General features: G+C 40.3%; 1 protein-coding gene across 1 annotated transcript; it reads right to left on the reverse strand.

Moving 5' to 3' along the window:
- Nucleotides 1-10,109: 10,109 nt before the first annotated feature.
- LOC311034596 (ankyrin repeat domain-containing protein 46) lies at nucleotides 10,110-19,941 on the reverse strand. The gene is made up of 4 exons (XM_084042477.1): nucleotides 19,838-19,941; nucleotides 17,510-17,852; nucleotides 16,553-16,714; nucleotides 10,110-14,522 (listed from the first exon to the last, which is right to left on the reverse strand). Exons 2-4 carry the CDS (start codon nucleotides 17,818-17,820, stop codon nucleotides 14,306-14,308), a joined length of 690 nt encoding a protein of 229 aa, XP_083898603.1. The 5' UTR covers nucleotides 17,821-17,852; nucleotides 19,838-19,941; the 3' UTR covers nucleotides 10,110-14,305.
- Nucleotides 19,942-20,377: the final 436 nt, after the last annotated feature.

Consider the following 20,377-nt stretch of genomic DNA (forward strand, 5'->3'; position numbering starts at 1 on the left):
TGACTGGGGAGGGACGCCTGTCTGGGAGATACAGTAGGTCGAGTCAAATGATCATTACAATGTCCTGAAAAAAAAACATTATGTAGATCAGTGGTTCTCAACCTTTTCAAGCCGCGACCCCCAAAATAATCCTATTTGAACTGGGGACCCCCCATTTTGATAGACTCCGTTCCACAGATAAATATTGTGAAAATAGCAGATCTACAAGCTCACAACGCCTCGCATCGCGAGGCGTTGTGAGCTTGTAGATCGTCTATTTTCACAATCTTTGTCTCTTTCTTATATTATTTGGCCAATGTTTTATACTAGTTTATTGATTACTTTTGTTGTTGCTTTTTTTTTTTTTTTTGTCTTAAAAGTCCTTAAATTGTCACTTCACTATCATCTGGGGATCCCCCCCAAAATCATGTGGGGACCCCCCTGGGGGTCCCGACCCACAGGTTGAGAACCACTGATGTAGATGGACAGGCAAAATCTTTTGGAAATATTGTATTTGGATGATATGGCATAATGACTATCTAGAAAATAAAAACATGGCACCTTGTGTCAAAAAGGTTGCCCTGATTTTTGAATAGTCATTCTTACACATCTCATTCTGCTAACTCCTAATAAAAGTGAAATTAAACTGTTCCTCATTTTGCTGAGGACCCCCTGGAACCCCCTCAAGGACCCCTGGGGGTCCCCGGACCCCACTTTGAGAAGCACTGGTTTAGACAGATACTAAGTTGGATGTTTACCATGTATCCTAGTAAGTTACTTTGTAGCACTAAATAGTTTTACTACTGTCATTCGTTAATTGCCTTTTACTGAGGTGTTTTAGTCATTTCTTCCTGCAGCACTATAATTTTATCTCTTAATCTCTTATTTTTTGTTTCAAATTATTCTTTATTGTGTTCAAATGTCCTTGTATAATGTGTATAATGCCCTGTGTCTTAATGACTCTGCTTAATGTTTTATGTAAAGCACTTGTTGAAATTTGCTATACAAATAGACTTACCTTGCCTAGGGTTCACGCCATTTATTCTGATCTCACACTACATGGCAAACTGGTAAATTGAGGCTGGTATAATTTAAACTTTATAAATTCATACTTCATTGCGGACAAGGTATGAATATTCTGATATTATTGCCAAAATGTTTGCCCCAGAATAGGGATGCTAGGGTTCATGTGGTCAGTGGTGTAAAGTAACTAAGTACATTTACTTACTTAAGTACACTTTTGAGGTATTTTCACTTTACTGGAGTATTTCCAATTTTCAGTGCTTTTACTTCTACTCCACAACAATTATTTGAAAAACGTAGTTACTAGTTACTTTGTAGATTTTGATTATTTTTTACAAAACTTATATTAACCACTTCAGCCCTGTATACGTTTGGGCCATTTGAAAATAGCCGATATACAAGCTCACAATGTGTTGCGATGCGACGCATTGTGAGCTTGTAGCTTTTATACATTTGAAAACTTGTGAAATGGGACATTCTGCATAATGAGTACTTTCTATTTAAGTACATTTTGATACCAATACTTTTGTACTCTTTACTGTAGTAAATTTTGAATTCCAGACTCTTACTTGTAACTGAGTATTTCAACACTGCCGTATTGATACTTTTACTTAAGTAAAACATTTGAGTACTTTTCCCACCACTGCATGTGGTTAAGACCCAGCGTGAAGCCGATGTGTTTTTTTTAGGAAGAAAAACCCGGACTGGATCAACAACTTCAAATTGTAAAATGTTTTATTTTTGATCAGCCACTGACACACAGAGCAACCAAAAAGGATGTCACTGGACCTGCCTGAAAACAACACGTCTGGAAGGAGGACTTTGGGCTCGGCGATCAACACTCTGGACCTGCAACACAGTGAAAAGGGGACATCCTTTAGCTCGGGGGTCTTCAACGTTTTCAGGCTAAGGACCCCCTAGCTTAGAGAGAGACGAAGCAGGGACCCCCCTCTATATTGTATTTTTGTTTTGTTTTTACTTGGTCTGCTCTTTTTTCCCCCTCCACAACAAACCTAAAAAATAGCCAATCTACAAGCTCACAACGCCTCGCAGCGCGAGGCGTTGTGAGCTTGTAGATCGGCTATTTTTGGCTAAAGTTCTCCTCAGAATAGGGATGCTAGGGTTCAAGTGGTTAATGTGAAACATAAACAACCTCTCACACAAAGCATTGGTGGCCCCCCTGTAGTAACTCTGAGGACCCCCTAGGGGTCACGGACCCCCTGTTGAAGACCCCTGCTTTAGCTTACAATTTGGGGGCGGTACAAGATCTGTAATTATTGTGGTATGCCCATATATTCACCTAATCTCAACGGACTTTCCAATTCTAACGGTTTGGTTTGATACTTAATGTCAAAACAAATTGGGTTTTCATACCAAAAACCCTCATCTTACACAGATACGAACAGTAATGGTTATAAAACAGGGAAATGTTTATAACCATTACTGTTACTATCTGTGTAAGATAAGGTAAGGCATGTGAAATTCATGCATTTTGAAATTAACCTGGGCAGATGGGCTATTTCTGGGCTATTGTGTGAGATAATTCTATTTCATTAAACTTTGTAGAGACTTTTTCACAATTGGTTACATTTGAATAAAAGACAATTTATCGGAGTGTACATATAATATCAATACAGTGCATGCATGTGAAAAAAGTTGTTTTTGTTTAGTTCACAGCACAGATGAGTGGCTTAGATTTGGCAACACTGCCTCCAAAAGACTATTGATATTGCAATGTAGTTCAACAAAATTATTGTAATGTGATGCATTTGTATGCAGTGGTGTAAGTAAAAGTATCAATACTACAATGTAGAAATACTCTACTCCAAGTAAAAGTCTGGAATTCAAAATTTAGTAAAAGTACAAACGTATGGTATCAATATTTGCCTCTGAGATGTAGTGGAGTAGAAGTAAAAGTACTGAAAATTGGAAATACTGCAGTAAAGTCAAAATACCTCAAAATTCTACTTAAGCACGGTACTTGAGTATTAATGTACTTAGTTACTTTCCACCACATATGTGACTTTCTTATGGTCCAAAGGTACAGGATGATAGGAGATGTTGGCAGCCCTACGGCATGTTTATATTTTCAAATATGAAAAGATTTTGGACGCTCCTGGCCCTGTACTAAAGTGTCAAAATGGTTAGATTGAACATGAGGAATATCAGGTCAGCAGGATGTCAGTGGACTGACCTGAGCTTTGTTGTTGTTAGAGAAGGTGACGGTCAACCCTGACTCACTCTTCACCACCACTCTCCTCCTTTCTGATCAACAACAACAACCAATCAATACCTTTATTTCATTCAGAGAGAGAGAGCAGCACATTGTTTATCCAGTGGTTCTCAACCAGTGGTCCGGGGACCACCAGTGGTCCAGGGGGTCCCCCGCAAAATGAGTTAACATAGCGTCACAATCATTTTAACCACTTAGCTTTGGCTATTCAAAAATAGCAGATCTACAAGCTCATAGCGTGGCACCGAGTGCCGCGCTATGAGCTTGTAGATCTGTTATTTTTGAAAAATCTAGAAAATGTGTGCATATCTTTGAATATTTTTTTTTCTTTAAAGCGTCCCTGACACAAAACATTTTCAGATGGGGGTCCGTGGCCAAATGTCTATCAATTTAGGGGTCCTTGAAGAAAAAGGTTGAAAACCACTGGTTTATACAGTTATATTAGGTGGAAAGCCACACAAAACCTGCCACACTGTCACAGCTGGTCAAGACAATGACAAAAAAACATTCGGAAAGTTGGACAATCAAACCAATTGGTTTGATTGTGCTTGGATTAAAATTGGTATCCCAACCTAAAAAACTGTATCGGGGAGACGGAAGAAAAAGAGATGGGGAGACAATCTATAACAATATAGAACTTTAACATTTTTTACTTTTATTTGTCAAAGAAAAAGAGGAAGAAAATCACTTACCTCACCTTAAAAGTTATTCCAGATACTGTGTGTGATTAAACATAACAAATATAGCAGTACTAAATTAATGAATATAAAACTTCCTTACCGTCTCTCCCGTGTCTTTCCTCTGCCCTCCTCCTCCTCCTCCTCACCTCCTGGCGACCGAGGCTGTCACGATCATGAAGGTTTGATTAATTGTCACAGAAATAATTGCGATTAACGATTAAATTGTGGGTTTTGTTTGGCATAGAACACAATACTACATAAATAAAAATGACATTTCTGTTTGGCTTCGTAAACAGCAATTCCACAGGGCGGATATGACAAATAACTTAAAGGTAGGGTAATGATTTTAGGTGAAAAAAATGAAAAAGGTTAAAGCATTCTATTGTGATAGTAATCATTGCTATAGAGTGTTTGTTCAGTAACAGGAGTCTCCTCCATGTCTCTCCAGCTCTTTAATAAACACAAAATAAATGTTCAGCCAATCAGGAGAGAGCTTCATTTGTATAGTGTTCCAGTTCCAATTTTGTCTGCTCATTTCTTTGTGTCATAACTTCCAACTTCCAAATTTCACTTGTTTAATCTGTATCCTGTCTGAGTTCTGTATCCTGATTGGATAGAATTGGTATCCTGACCTGAAAATGCATTTTCTGTTTATAAATAAAGAGCAGGAGAGACATGGAGACTCCTGTTACCGAACAAACACTCTATTGCAATGGGTACTATCAGAATATAGAGCTATATAACACTTATTTTAACCAAAGAAAATCACTTGACCTACCTTTAAACTAACAAAGAAATTACTGACATATTTTAAACTAAATGAAATTACTGACATATTTTAAACTAAATGAAATTACTGACATATTTTAAACTAAATGAAATTACTGACATATTTTAAACTAAATGAAATTACTGACATATTTTAAACTAAATGAAATTACTGACATATTTTAAACTAAATGAAATTACTGACATGTTTTAAACTAAATGAAATTACTGACATATTTTAAAAATAGCGGAATTACATACAAGCCTATCTACAATCTCACAAGTAATTCTTTTGCTATTTTTTGAAAATGTTGGAAACGATTATGAAGCTTATCCAAAATAATGGAGATTATCTCAAATAATTGCGATTAGGCTACAATGTAATAACTGTGGAAAGCCTACTGGTGACTGATGATTCTGGTGAAGGTGGTGGTCGTCCTGGCTGGGGGTCCGAGGCAGGCGGTCCTCCTCTGTGACTGTCCCTCTCCTCCTGCCCTCCTCCTGTCCTCCTCCACCTCCTGGTGAGACACAGACGACACCACCATCCCCATCAAACCATCAGTGGTGGAAAAAAGTACTAAAACATTTTTACGTAAGTAAAAGTATCAATACTGCAATGTAGAAATCCTGCATTGAAAATTTACTCAAGTAAAAGTACAAAAGTATTGGTATCAAAATGTATTTAAAAGTAGAAAGTACTCATCAGGCAAAATGTCCCATTTCACAAGTTTTAAAATGTAGAAAATGGATAAAAATCTTTTGAAAATAGCAGATCTACAAGCTCACAATGCATCTGCTATTTTCAAAAGGCCGAAATGTATATAGGGCTGAAGTTTACGTTTGGTTATAATAATCAAAATCTACAAAGTAACTAGTAACTAAGTAAGTGAAGGAAACAAGGATTTAGAGTTAGTGTTAGTCCATCCTTTAGTCCAGTGGTTTTCAACCAGTGGTCCTTGAGGGAGTACCAGGGGGTCCCCAGCGAAATGAGTTAACATAGCGTCACAATCATTTTAACCGCTTAGCTTTGGCTATCGAAAAATAGCAGATCTACAAGCTCATAGCGCGGCACCGAGTGCCATGCTATGAGCTTGTAGATCTGCTATTTTTTGAAAAGTCTTGAAAATACGCCCATGTCTTTGAATATATATGTTTCTAAAGTGAACATTTTGTACTCAAATCTTCTCTTCTGGGGTCCCTGACAAAACATTTTCAAATGGTGGTCCGCTGCCAAATGTATATCAATTTAGGGGGTCCTTGGCATGAAAAAGGTTTAAAACCACTGCTTTAGTCCAAATGGATATTTGTCATGTCATGAAATTCCCACAAGCCCATATGTTGTTGAGCGGAGTCCCTCAGGGCTCAATACTTTTCGTTTGTGAGCTCGTTGATCGGCTATTTTCTGCGAAACTCTTCCCCAAAAGGGGGAAGTGAGATATCACGCTCATGAGGTTGGGACGGACAACCTGGAAGCCTAATGGCTCAGGCCATATCTCTGTCGCTGGCATAAAAAAAGAAAATCCATTTTCTTTTCATAAGCCAATAGCTTCAGCCTATAATACCCGTTAGGGCAGCCTAAAAGTATCTAATACACATGTAAAGTCTCATTGTGGATACTGTTGATGAACTAATCAAATTATTAACTAAATCCAATAATATTTCTAGTATATCCTCACCAGGAACCTTTGAAGAAAACAGGCATTCTTTTTTTTCATACTCTTCATCAGCCGGTCAATGTTGAAGGTTGAAGGCTGTCAAAATAGACAACACACTTATTTATAGTTCCAGCGCGGGTCACTAAGCAGAAGTGTAGATCTATAGTTTTAGCTCACCTCTTGGTCCAGGGAAGCCGGGCAGTCCGTTACCTCCAGGGTAGCCGGCGTCTCCCTTCTCCGCGAAGGCGTAGGGGGGGATAGAGGGCAGGCCTGGAAGACCTGGATAACCTCTATCACCTGGAGGACAACACACACACACACACACACACGCTTAAAACTTAAAATGTCACTTTTGTTAACCACTTGAACCCCCAGCATTACCTATTCTGGGGGAACCGTTCGCCAAATATAGCCGACCTACAAGCTCACAACACGCTCAAAGGCAACGCGTTGTGAGCTTGTAGATCTGCTATTTTTTGGAAGTCGTACTGAATTTGCAGCTCGACAAAAGCTAGTGTATGACGGAGGACAATTTCACGATAACTTAAAATCTCTGTGATATGATTATTGTGAGCGTTTTTCTTTATCACAATAAACCAGTGGTTTTCAACCTTTTTCATGCCAAGGACCCCTAAATTGATATACATTTGGCCGCGGACCCCCATTTGAAAATGTTTTGTGCCAGGGACCCCCAGAAGCAAAGATATCAGTTAATTTTCGCTTTAAAAAATATAAATATTCAAAGATATGCACACTTTTTCAAGGTTTTTCAAAAATAGCAGATCTACAAGCTCATAGCGCGGCACTCGGTGCCGCGCTATGAGCTTGTATATCTGCTATTTTTGAATAGCCAAAGCTAAATGGTTAAAAAGGATTGTGACGCTATGTTAACTAATCTCGCTGGGGACCCCCTGGTACTCCCTCAAGGACCACTGGTGGTCCCCGGACCACTGGTTGAAAACCACTGCAATAAACGATAATAATGATTATCGTCCCATCCCTACAATGTACCTCCTCATCCAGTGTGTTGTTGTGTAGGTGGTTATGCATGAGGAAGCTGCAGTCTTCCTCATGCATAACCACGTCACCATCATCGTCCTTGGCAGGAAACAGGATGCACCTGCACACTCCCCTCTTCTTGTGTGGACGCGTCTCTGTGGGGGATATTATTATTATTATTATTATTATTATTATTATTATTATTATTATATAGTTGCTGTTGGGTAGGGCTGTCACGATTACAAATTTAAGTTTGTAATCGTGACATATGCATACAAAATGTATTTCTGTTTGCCTTTTAGGCTTCTTAATTAAAAAACAGGCCATATATGACAAATACCCTGAATATACAAATAAATTGACATATTTAATAATTTTATACATTTGAAAACAGCAGAAATAGCAGATCTACAAGTAGATCTGCTATTTCTGCTGTTTTAAATATTTTGGACGTATGAGGTTTCCAGACGACAGAGACGATAATACAGTATATTAACCAGTAACCACTGTTTCAACCTGGCATCCCTATATGCTGGCCATGCCTATACAGCAGTGGTTCTCAAATGGAAGTGGAACCCCATGTGTACACTCTCAGAGTGACAGACCCATGTACGAGTCCATTTGGAACCCCCTCCTCAAGGAACCCTGAGGGTCCCTGAACCCCACTTTGAGTTGGAGTGTTTGCAGTGGGTGTGTGCGTGTGCGTGTGTGTGTGTGTGTACTGCCGTGTGGGTGCGTGTGTGTATGTGTGCGTGTGCGTGGGTGTGTGTGTGGGTGTGTGTGTGTGTGGGTGTTTAGACCTGAGGCCGATTCTAAAAACGCCTTCTAAATCCTGACCTACGTTTTCTGAAAAACTTCAAATATTTATTCCAAAAATACAACAAATGTATGTTGCTATATATATTGTACACATAGCAACAACAACCCCAAAAGGGGTTCCCGTCCTGAAAGGTATAGGGCAGTGGTTCTCAAACTTTTTCATGTCAAGGACCCCCAACTTGACACATATTAGCCCACGGACCCCCATTTCAAAAGATATGCCAGGCAGGGACCCCCAAAAGAGAATATTTTTACGACTCTAGCAGTGATTCTCAACCATTTTAATTTGAAAGACCCCCAAGTTTGTTATGCATTAGGGCTAAGGACCGCCATTTAATGGCATTTCTATCTCTGGGACCCTAATCTATATTGTAAAATCGATGTTAATTTAACTCTGAGAGAGTACAAATGGAACCAAATGGACCCGTTAGGGTCCATTTGGTTCCATTTGTACGCTCTCAGAGTTACAGACCCATAAGGGTCCATTTGGTTCCTAACTATGGTATATCCATCATTTAACTGGGGACCCCCTGGAACTCCCTCAAGGACCCTTGGGGGTCCCCGGACCACACTTTGAGAACCAATGGTATAGGGGTTCCCGCCCAAAATGGGTTAACTTTGGGCCTAGTTACAAGCTGCTTTCCACAGTATCTGGCGATGTAACGTCCCCTTGACATGCATCATTTAATAATAAATATGTGGCCTAATTTATGATGATCAGATTGATTGATTGATTCATTAGGATAATAAAGCAAGATCAGAGCACTAGGATTCTTTAAAACTATATAAAAAATGTTTTTAAAAAATGCAATAATCCTCCAATGGATGATTAATTGACATCGATGCATATCACTCAGGCATTGTTGTGCTATCCTTTTAGCCAGTGGTGCAAAGTAACTAAGTACATTTACTGAAGTACTGTAGTATTTCCAATTGTCAGTACTTTTACTTCTACTCCACTACATCTCAGAGGAAAATATTGTACTTTTACTCCACAACAATTATTTGAAAACTTTAGTTAGTTACTTGTTAGATTTTGATTATTATTACAAAACATAAATTACCCACTTCAGCCCTATATCCTACATTTTAGCCATTTGAAAATAGCAGATCTACAAGCTCACAATGCATTGTGAGCTTGTAGATCTGCTATTTTCAAAAGATTTGTGTATGCATTTTGTAAACCTGTGCACATTTCTGCATAATGAGTACTTTTACTTTTGGTACTTTAAATACATTTTAAGCCAATACTTTTGTACTTTGTCTTTTACGCAAGTGCATTTTGAATTCCGGACTTTTACTTGTAACAGAGTATTTCTATGTTGCAGTATTAACACATTAAGTACAAAAAATGAGAGTACTTTTTCCACCACTGCAATCAGTCAATCAATCAATCAGCTGGTTTAATGACGGTTAAAACGTTCTTCTCTGACTTGACTCTCTGCTTTCAACACTTACGTTACATTTACATAAGGCCTGATTGCATGACCAGAAAGTTTAATTGGTTATAAATTACCGTACGGTGTAGATGTCGTCGCCATGTTGTTATCCAGGTCGCAGCTGTAGTCTGATTCCATCAATCAGTGGATATGAGTGTTTGAACCAGAACCATAGAGAGACAGAGTTATGACACGCTCTGATCTCGCCGCAAAGCGGGCCTCCATCCATGGACTATAGTTCCAAACATTGGAACTATCTCATTGAGATGGAACGAGCATTTCCGCATTCCATTCTTACGATGGGAGCCTAGACAGTATCCACTCTCATATTAGATCACGCTGGTTTGAACCACAGTCTATGGTTTGAACCAAACACTTTCAGAATCACGTGTGATGATGATCAGGTGATGATAGGACTAATGTTTTTCTGGGTAATGGAGTTAGTTGTGGCTAGTTCTGGTGCAATATATTTGTATTGTGCCCATCAAATAAATAAACATGTGCAGGCCACCTGTAGATCAGAATCAGTTTTATTGTATTATTCTTTACACATTGGTTTATGGATTTTACCTCAAATCGGTTATTCTACAATTCTACAAGACTTGTACAGAAAAGAAATGTATGCAGAGCTAATAGCAAAACAAAAATCTACATGGTTTACAATTACATTAGGATCAAATTAAATATGCGAAACACAAAAATACCATCAAACTGCTGCTCCCATTAAATCAAAGATTTTGTCTTTTTTCCCCAACTTAACGTGCACTTTACAATGACATGATAGATTGTACTGTAATGAAGTGACAGCATGCTTTTTTTTCCAGTGGGAATATCAGCACTGAAATGCTCTGAAACCTAAAGTTTGGCTCTCCTTCAAAAGGCACACAGTCAAGGTGCTATTCTACCTCTGTATTTTTCCGAGACCAAAATAAAACCCAAAACAATCTTGGCCGGCAACAGTCAACAATACTGCGCAGTTCAACCTGTCAGTCAATCGGTGTTCAGTTATCCGAGACAACATTAAATTGGTCATTGTTACAGATAATTAGTTCATTGATTCCTCCAGAATTACATACTGTATAAAGATAGCAAAGGTGTGACATTACAGTGAAATGAATGAAAATAAAGATTGATAAATAATAATAATATAACTTTGCAGTTTAGGAATCGTTTCATCAGGTCAAAAAAAGTACAACGAACTAACAAAAGAAAGGAAACACCGAAAATTATGTAAAAAAACAAAAACAAAATAGCAACGCACACTAAGAGCTTGTAACAGAACATAAAGAAGCAATGGTTCTCCGTGTCAGGTCAGTTCTATCAGTCTAATCGGAGTCTCATTTAGTCCTGAGACACCAGGTGAATACAATTTAAAAAAGAAATATTTTGATATGCAGAACTGACACTGATAACCACTATTAGAGAGGAATGACAAACAACACAAAGTTAACATTATAAAGTGACTCTTCCCAATTCAAATAGTATCATACCTGGCTAAAGAGTACTGGCAAATAATTGCCAAGACTTGTTGTTGCACCATACTTCGCCCCAGATTAATGGGATTTGCCATGTAGAACAATGCAATTGACACCAAAGAGGCAAATGCAGAAAGAAATCTGCAAGTCAACCGAGTGAAGGTTATTGCGATTTGCCAATTTACCTAACCGTGTCTGTTGTCCAGATGCAGTAATGCCCACCCATCTGGTACGCCACACACCTTATTAAAACAAATACTAAGAATTATTTGTAAATGCTAGTGTATAAGTAGGGTTTACTGGTAATGGTTGAAGCAACAACAAAAACAAGTGGCACGTTTCCTCTTTCAACTGCTCTTCAAAGTGGACTTGCTACACAAAAGCAAGGAAGTGAAGGAATTTAAAAACACTTCACATTTGTAGCCAAAGGGTACAATAAAATGATGCATTTACTCAATGCAAATTATCACTTTTAACGGTGAGAATTTAAATCTGCTTATGTGTAAGCATGGCATGATTTCTATATATACACCGAAATGAATCAGACTGACTTTCTATACAAGTCAGCAGCAACCTGACAAATCATACTTATCTTCATTGTCATATCAAAGAAGTTAAGACTTCTTGCATCCTGTAAAACTGTGACTTGGTAACCATTACAGATTACCACCTCCCCTCTACGAGAGATCTCCACAAATATTTTCTTTAGCAGGAAGAACCCCATTTTTTTTAATACCAAAAAAGGCAAAACACCTTCTAAGAATTATGAATGAGGCATAATGAATGAGGCTTTCCTTTCTATAAATAATCTCTGTCCATTCCCCTTTGTGATCTTGAGATGGCTGCTGTTGTCTGCACTCTACATTGATCACTGTTTATAGACTGCATTCCTTTCCGCTGAGAAAAAGGAGCAGGTGATTAACTTCATTCATGCTTATATGATAAGTGATCACACAACAAACAGAACTGCATTCCTGCTTGAAATTATGCATCCGTAACTGGAAATCAACCAAATCAACTCCCTACAGACACTCCACTGTACTCATCATTATCAGGCTCGGAAATTAGCAGCAGCTGCAAAAAGAAACTGACCTTCTTGTTGCCACCCCATTCATCTCAGAGTTTTTTTCTTCCTTTATCGTGTTCAGAGCGCCAGGCCACAACATGTGAGAATTAACAATTGATCTTGATGTGTCTATTTAGTCATCCAGGAGAGCAGGGGTCTTCAACGTTTTCGGGCCAAGGACCCCCCTAGCTGAGAGAGAGACCCCTGCTACATATTGTGTAAAATTGTGTTGCAGATGCACTTTTTGCACTTTTTCATAGATTTCATAGATAGCTGGATTCATGTTAATGTGTATTTTCAGATAGTTAACCTTTAAACCTGTATATTTAGTCAACTTGACCGTTCTACAGCTCTGTACTTGGTCTGCTCTTTTTCCCTCTACACTGATTCTCCGAAAAGAGCCAATCCACAAGCTCACAATGCCTCGCAGAGGTTGTAGATTTGCAATTTTAGGCAAATGTTCCCCACCACACAAAGATTTGGCAGACCCTCTGTAGTAACTCTGAGGACCCCCTAAGGGTCCCGGACCCCCTGTTGAAGACCCCTGCAGTAGAGGATCAGATCAGGGCCACAAAAAGAGGTACAACAAAAAACAGAAAACCTTAGTGGCTCCTGAACTGGCAGTACTACTCTATACCCCCATGACCAGAGCTGAGCCAACCTAGAAAGGGTTTTCTGCGGTTGTGTTTAGAATGATGTACGGTTTATACATGGTCGTGTTTAGGCATTCGGCTAGAGATGGTTAAGTTGAGGTATGGAGATTGGTGTGGTTATGGGAGGGCGGCCCACAACTGACCTCAAACCCCTGGATTCGAGCTTGTAAAAATTGTGTACTGGTACCGACCGGTTCAGGAGCCTAGAGGGGCCAAGCAACACAGAACGAAATAAAAAAAGCCCACTGTAAATACAGCCCAAAAAAAACAGTATTTACTCCTACCCTCTGTCTTCTCTCATCGTTCTGCTATCCGCCCCATCAGGGCAACACCTCATAACAAAAAATCAGAACCTCATTTATGTCCCTCGCTGTCCCGTACCACTACTAGGGGTGGGTGCAATTAATCAATACGGCAATAATCATCCCAGCAAGCACAATGACGTCATGATGACGTTATGATGACGCCCGGTCATCACCCCGGTGACGTTCAGGACAAGGCCAGATCACAGCCCATATGGGGATGATCTTTACGTCATTTACAGGACGTCATCACCGGGACATCATATGGACATTTGGACAGCAATTTTGGGTGATGAAATGTGTTTAGATGACGTCCTGGAAGTGACGTTTTTGTGGTCAGGATTAATTTTGGTTGAAATCAGGTGATATTCTGGGCCAGATCTGACTTGTCTTGGTTTGACTTGATCTAGCCCCAATCGAGACGTCACTGATTGGTCCAGGTCCTGACTGTGCTTGCTGGGATATGATCGTATTCCTTGCCGATTATTGTATCGATACAGGATACAGAGGCTACCATATCGACGCGGCTTTCAAAAAAACAAATCAGTTTCTGCCCGACAGTGACCATATACATGATTAAATCTTTTGCATTTATCCATGAAAACATGTATTTCTATTAATTTCCTTGCTTTTTGTTTGAATGTCATCAACTAAGTTTTTCAAATAGATTTGGAAACTTTACATTTTCTGACAATATATTATTCAAAATAGTCAGCAATCGGTGGTCTAGGACTCATTTAAAATGAGCAAATTTAGTAGGACACGCGGGCATTATTCAAAATCAACCAGTGGTGATGCGACGCATTGTGAGCTTGTAGATCTGCTATTTTCAAAATATTTCTATACATTTGAAAACTTGTGAAATGGGACATTTTGCATAATGAGTACTTTCTACTTTTGGTACTTTAAGTACATTTTGATACCAATACTTTTGTACAGTTACTCAAGTAAATTTTGAATTTCCGGACTTTTACTTGTAACAGAGTATTTCTACATTGCGGTATCAAAACATTTACTTAAGTGCTTTTTCCACCACTGAAATCAACGCATATCGCGATGCATATCGTATCGTGGCCTCTGTATCGTGATACGTATCGATCGTGAGGTTGTAGGCAATAATACCCAGCCCCATGTACTACCCTCCTCCTCCCCTCTCCTCCTCGAGCCAATTATAACAACCGCCCTCCACGCCACGCCCCCCCACTTTTCTTGCTTCAGTGCACCAGCTCCAGTTGTCCGGCGGAGAACGGCAGCACTCCGCTGACGTAGTAGGCGATGCCCAGCGAGAGGAGAGCGATGACCACCAGCAGCAGCAGCACCCGCCAGAAGCCCAGGTCCTCCACGAACTCCTGCCAGGTGGTCCTGAAGCTGGACAGCACGCCCTCGCTGCTCTGGAGGTTGGGATTCAGCAAGGAGTGGCTCTCCATGGCACTGAGGGGAAAGGGTGAGGGGGGAACACAACACAAATGAATTCAATTCAATCTTTATTTCAGACCCAAGGGCGATCCATATCACAAGTAAAAACACCATACAAAATATAACAATAATAGAAAAAGAAATACAATAAAAATAATTCCACCATATTCAGTTTCGAACATACAGACAAGTGCGCCAATGGTTCCACAGTCTAGAGGAGAACCTGACAGAACTACGTAACGGGTTACTTATGACAGAAATGATGTCATTTACTGACTCAGATGCCCTACACATAAATCTATACATAAGATTGCGTAGCACAGCAGAGCAGGTGGGTACCCCAACACTAACAAACATCTGGCTTGCACTGGAGCTTCTTGGAGCTCTCAGCAGCAGCCGCATACAGTCATTATAAGCCACTGCGAGTCGTCTGGTGCTGCCTTGCTTGTAGCGACACCAAAGGTGGGCAGTATACAGAGGTGTACAAAAAGATTTAAAGAGTGAAATCTTCACCGGTACTGAGCACATGCTAAATTTGCGACACAGCATGTTCCCTTGAGCATACAGCTTCCGACGCTGTCTATATATGTCCTTGTCATCAGAGAGGTCATTTGATATTATATGGCCCAAATATTTAATCTCACAGCAGACACTAAGGGCAGTGCCTGAGAGATAGTCAGGAAAAGTTGACTGTCTGTCTTCTCTGCTTCGGACAAACATCATCTTACTCTTTTTAGCATTGTACTTTATGTCAAAATCAACACCATACTGTGAGCATGTACTCAGAAGCTGTTGAAGACCAGCACAATAAGGACTAAAGATGACCAGGTCATCCGCATATGAATGTGAGGTAACGTACAATTTTATAATGTAGGCCCTTGATTCTATCTATTTAATACAGAGGTGCTCAATCGTGAGTTGTGGAGCTCTGTGTTGTGGACTACCTTTTTAAAAACGAGACTAAAATGTTAGTGAGGGACTAGTGGAGAAGAGATCCAGTAGAAAAAAAAAACACGTAATTTTATGCTTGGTTGCGCTCAAGTGTTGCGCTCTGAAAATAGCAGATCTTCAAGCTCGCGACGCGTTGTGAGCTTGTAGATCGGCTATTTTCAGCAGGCAACCAATTGTAAAATCAGCCATTACGACGCCATCAAGGCACCGCCAAAATACATTTCAGTTGCCTAAATCAACTGTAGACAACTATAATCTTATATTTAGTCGACTAAAACTAGACTAACAGTGAAGCGTTTCGGATGACTAAAATATGACTAAAACCAAATGGAATTTGATTCAAAAGACTATGACTAAAACTGAATAAGAATCTGCTGTCAAAATCAACACTACTCCACTGTCACACCACAGTGGCCCTCATTTATCAACGGAGCGGTATATTTTTCCATATATTCGGCCGTACACCAACGTCGAAGTCACATTTATCAACGAATCCTACACAGCCGATCCGAGCGTACATTTGGTCCCAGCCTTGATAAATCTCACGTCTGAAAACGAGCGTCATTTAAATAACACGCCCTTAAATATTCTCGAAACACCCCGATTTTACGACATGAAGAACCAGAATACGACCAAAGAAAGAGTTTAGCCGGCTCTCGCCGGGCAAAAAGTCAACAACTGGTCCCGACCAAACGTGAGATTTCAGCCTACGGTAGGATGAAGCCCACCTCAGGATATATTGATAAATGCCGAAAGGTGCGGTGATCTCGCCGTACGCCCATTATTTGGGCTGCACCGCGTTGATAAATGAGGGCCAGTGTGTCTACATAGGTGGTGTGCCTCTTTCCCCTCCTCTGGGCGCCTTGGGTTGGCTCCCACATTGTCAGCTTGCTCACAACCATCCATCAATATACAGCTGTATCCTATTGTTCATTATCTATTTCTTGTTTCTTTTTTGTGTTTTTAATCTGCTGTATCTACAGTTACTTCTCTTGCTCTGTAACTGTATCTTAACTGCTGTGCTGCCTCTGGCGGCTGGACCCCCCCCCCCCGCAGGATCAATAAAGGCCTTATCTTATCTTATCCATCCTTACCTCTCACTCTCGGCCATCTGCATGGTCTCTAGTTTGGTGGAGTGGGGTCCTCGGTTGAAGCCTTTCACCTCCTGCTCCTCCAGCCCCTCCAGCAGACGGATGGCGTCCTTGTTGACGCCGCGCCTCTTGGCCAGCACCAGGGGAGTGGAGCCGTTGTGGTTGCTATGGTTACAGGGGAAAGAGCCATTGGGAGAGAGGTTGTGCCGTCAGGGTCAAAACATCAGAACTAACCCTTTAATGTTGTTGCTATGCTAGTGTGTCAACACATTATTTATATCGTCAGTGTCGGACAGAAAATGGCTCCAAAATAGCTGATCTACAAGCTTGTGACACGTTGTGAGCTTCTGTAGATCTGCATTTTTTTCTTTTATTTGAAAGTTAACTCATTGACTGCCAGTTTTTTTCTGGCAGTGTGCAGCCAGTGCCAGTGCTTTTGAGCATTTTTACTAACCTTTCAAGAGGTGTTGTATTGGCACTGAAAGAGTGAAAGTGTTTAAGTGTGTCTTTTTTCCATTTCCTGAAAAGTTACGGTTTTGAACATACAAGGTTTTCTTTTTTATATTTTAGAGAAGCCAATTATTTGCACCCCTTTTTTCTCCTAATTTGGTCATAATGCCAATTAAATTAGACATAAATATTGCTGGGTAGGTACACATACCAGTGTTGATTTCGTCGACAAATACTATGACGGAAAATGTTCGTCGACTACCTTTTTTCACTGACAAAAACTAAATATATGGACAATACATTTTAGTCAACAAAATCAACTGTAGATTTGGTTGACTATAATTTTATATTAAGTCAACTAAAACTATTTCAGATGACTAAACTAAATGGAATTTGATTCAAAAGACTATGACTAAAACAGAATCAAAATTTGCTGTGAAAATCAACACAAATCACACATACTAGATAGACAGGCAGGTAGGTTGAGAAACAGACATCTGTTCATCTTACCAGATGTCAATCTTGAGCCCGTTGGACACCAGGAACTGGATGGTGTCCACGTGGCCGCACAGGTGCAGCGCCGTGTTCCCCTGGTAGTCCGTGGCCAGCAGGTCGGCCCCGAACTTGTGCAGGAAGCGGCATATGTCCACGTTGCCGCGGGCGGCGGCCAGGTGCAGGCCGGTGCGGCCGCGGTTGTCGCGGATGTTGGGGTCGCATCCCGTCTCCAGGAGCCGCTTGGCGAAGGTCAGGTCTCCGTCGATGCAGGCCTGCAGCAGGGGCACGTTGGTCTGCGACGAGTCGTTGATGAACACATAGGACATGTCCGAGTGGGTGTCCGAAAATTCCAGCGTACCTGTGGAGAAGAAGAAACGATAGAAAAGACTGTCAACATTTTTTGGAACATACAGTTATGTAGGAGCAGCCTTATGTATGATTAACCCATTAAGACCGGGAAAGCATCTGTCATTTTTAGATTTTAACCATTATCTTATACTTGGGCTGTTGAAAAATAGCAGATCTACAAGCTCACGGCACGGCACCGAGTGCCACGCTACGAGCTTGTAGATCTGTATTTTTTTGTTGTTGAAAGCGGACATTTTTTACTCTAATCTTTGCGTCTGGGGGATTTTACAAATATCTTCTAAATCCTAACAGGTTTTTTTTAAGAAAAGAAAAACTTATGTTAGTATAATATCAGTGGTTCTCAAACTTTTTTCATGTCAAGGACCCCCAAAATTATATGCGTTTGTCCGCAGACCCCGGACAAAAATATGTTGCTCCAGGGACCCCCAGAAGCAAAGTCAAAACAATATATACATTTATATTCAAAGATTTGCACACATTTTCACGTTTTTTCTTTAAAAAATATAGCAGATCTACAAGCTCGTAGCGCGGCACCCGGTGCCGTTCTACTGGATTTAGTTCTACAGGTCCAAAAGAAGGAACCTGCTGTGCTTAAAAAGAGGCATCCAAGGCAACAGAGGGCCTTTCAATACTTTCTGATCTTAATCGCTTTGGATTGGAAGGAGATCATGGAAGACTCAGTTATAGAGGATAATGAGGAGTAATAAACCGTTAACGACCCACATGACAAGCATGGAAATCACTAAATGCACATAATATGTGAGACACCGCAGCTGGCTGACGTCCACACTCTGCAGGCGAGGAGACAAAGATCTGCATTGACAGCTCAAGGCACTACAGCAATCTCTGACTGTGTCAGTGAAGTCAATGCGCTGGAGGCTAGTCTCTCACTTGTTTTTGGTGGTGGTTATATTAATTTATCTCAGATATATAATCAAGAGTCCACGCACACACATAGTCTCATCTCAATGCAACGTAAAATCTCACGACTGAAAGATGTTGTCAAGCCAAGTTTTAATGTGTGATTGTGTGAAATGACTGAAATGGGTCGATGGATCTTTAATCCATGGTTACACATTAGCCTTGGATCAAGAAGACTATGATAGATGTATTTCATCGAGACTTGGCTTTTGATTTTGCACAGTATCTAAGCAAAAGTCAGACTCGATTAAAAAAAAACATCCATGATAGTCTTGAAGTGTATCTCAGTGATACAGTCACATATCATACAAGCAGTACAGTGAATCATTCTTTTTGGGCAGAAGAACACACTGTTGATACCTGACGAAAACCAGCAGAAAACCAAACAACATGACATGTTTGGACTAATGTCCTTCATCTTGCCCAAATAATAGAAGAGGCAACAAACTGTGAAAATAGCCAATCTGCAAGCTCACAACTGTTGTGAGATTGTAGATCGGCTATTTTCTTTTGTTCAATATGTATCTGTGGAACCGAGTCAAACAAAATGTAATGTCTCCTCAACTCCTACATTTCCAAGTCCCCAGTTCAAATATGACTCTTATTTCTGGGGGTCCCAGTTCAACTATAATTCTTATTTCTGGGGGTCCCAGTTCAAATATGATTCTTATTTCTGGGGGTCCCAGTTCAACTATGATTCTTATTTCTGGGGGTCCCAGTTAAACCTATGATTCTTATTTCTGGGGGTCCCCCAGTTCAAATATGATTCTTATTTCTGGGGGTCCCCCAGTTCAAATATGATTATCTTGGGGGGTCGCGACCTGAAAATGTTGAGAACCACTGCTACAGACAGTGTAACGTTTCTAGAACGCACAGACAGATACATAAAGCCAAGTAACGGGCAGTCCAAACAAGCTAGTTGAGCTAGCGTCCGTTAGCATGCTGCTAACGCTTAGCCGTCTATAACCCGTCTATAACAGCTCCATTTAAACTGAGTGCATGGTTAGAAACACAGACAGCATCGTGTTAAAACACGGTGAAAGCGGTCCTAACCTGTTGGTGTGTTCCCAATTCAGTAGAAAAATAAATAACACGTCGCTTCGTGTCGAGCAGCAGTGCCTTCTTTTGCTTGTTGTTGTTGGTTGCAGTGTTGCCAGATTCTGCGATAGGAATAAGCAACCTGGTTTATGAAAACAAGCCCAAAATAAGTCACACGATGAGCACTTTTAAACCTACATGCGTCGGCTATTTGAACATAGCCGATCTACAAGCTCACAACGAGCTTGTATATCTGATATTTTCAAAAGAAAATCTTGAAAAAAAAGTGAAACATTTTGGATATTCTTTGGGAAACATTTATTTTAACAACACAAATCTGGTACAGGGGTCCCGGGCACAACATATTTTTATGTTGTGCCCCAATTAGATGGGGGATGGGTCCTAGGCTTGCCATGAAAATGCTTCCGAACCACTGGTTTAAACAGCATTTGGAAGCAAGCCCAAAATAAGCACTTTAGAAACAAGCCCAAAACACCACAACCCGCAACTACCAATATTTTACAAGCGACTTTACAGAAACCAAAGCCCAAAGGT

The sequence above is a fragment of the Gymnoscopelus microlampas genome (assembly GCF_963454915.1).
Source record: "Gymnoscopelus microlampas genome assembly, chromosome: 19".
Classification (NCBI taxonomy): domain Eukaryota; kingdom Metazoa; phylum Chordata; class Actinopteri; order Myctophiformes; family Myctophidae; genus Gymnoscopelus; species Gymnoscopelus microlampas.

Coding starts and splice junctions, on each gene's coding strand:
- LOC311034596 (XM_084042477.1), bottom strand. CDS start 17,820: ATGTCCTATGTGTTCATCAACGACTCGTCGCAGACCAACGTGCCCCTG. Junction 16,715..17,509: donor GGGCTCAAGATTGACATCTG/GTAAGATGAACA, acceptor CTGTAACCATAG/CAACCACAACGGCTCCACTC. Junction 14,523..16,552: donor CAGATGGCCGAGAGTGAGAG/GTAAGGATGGAT, acceptor CTTTCCCCTCAG/TGCCATGGAGAGCCACTCCT.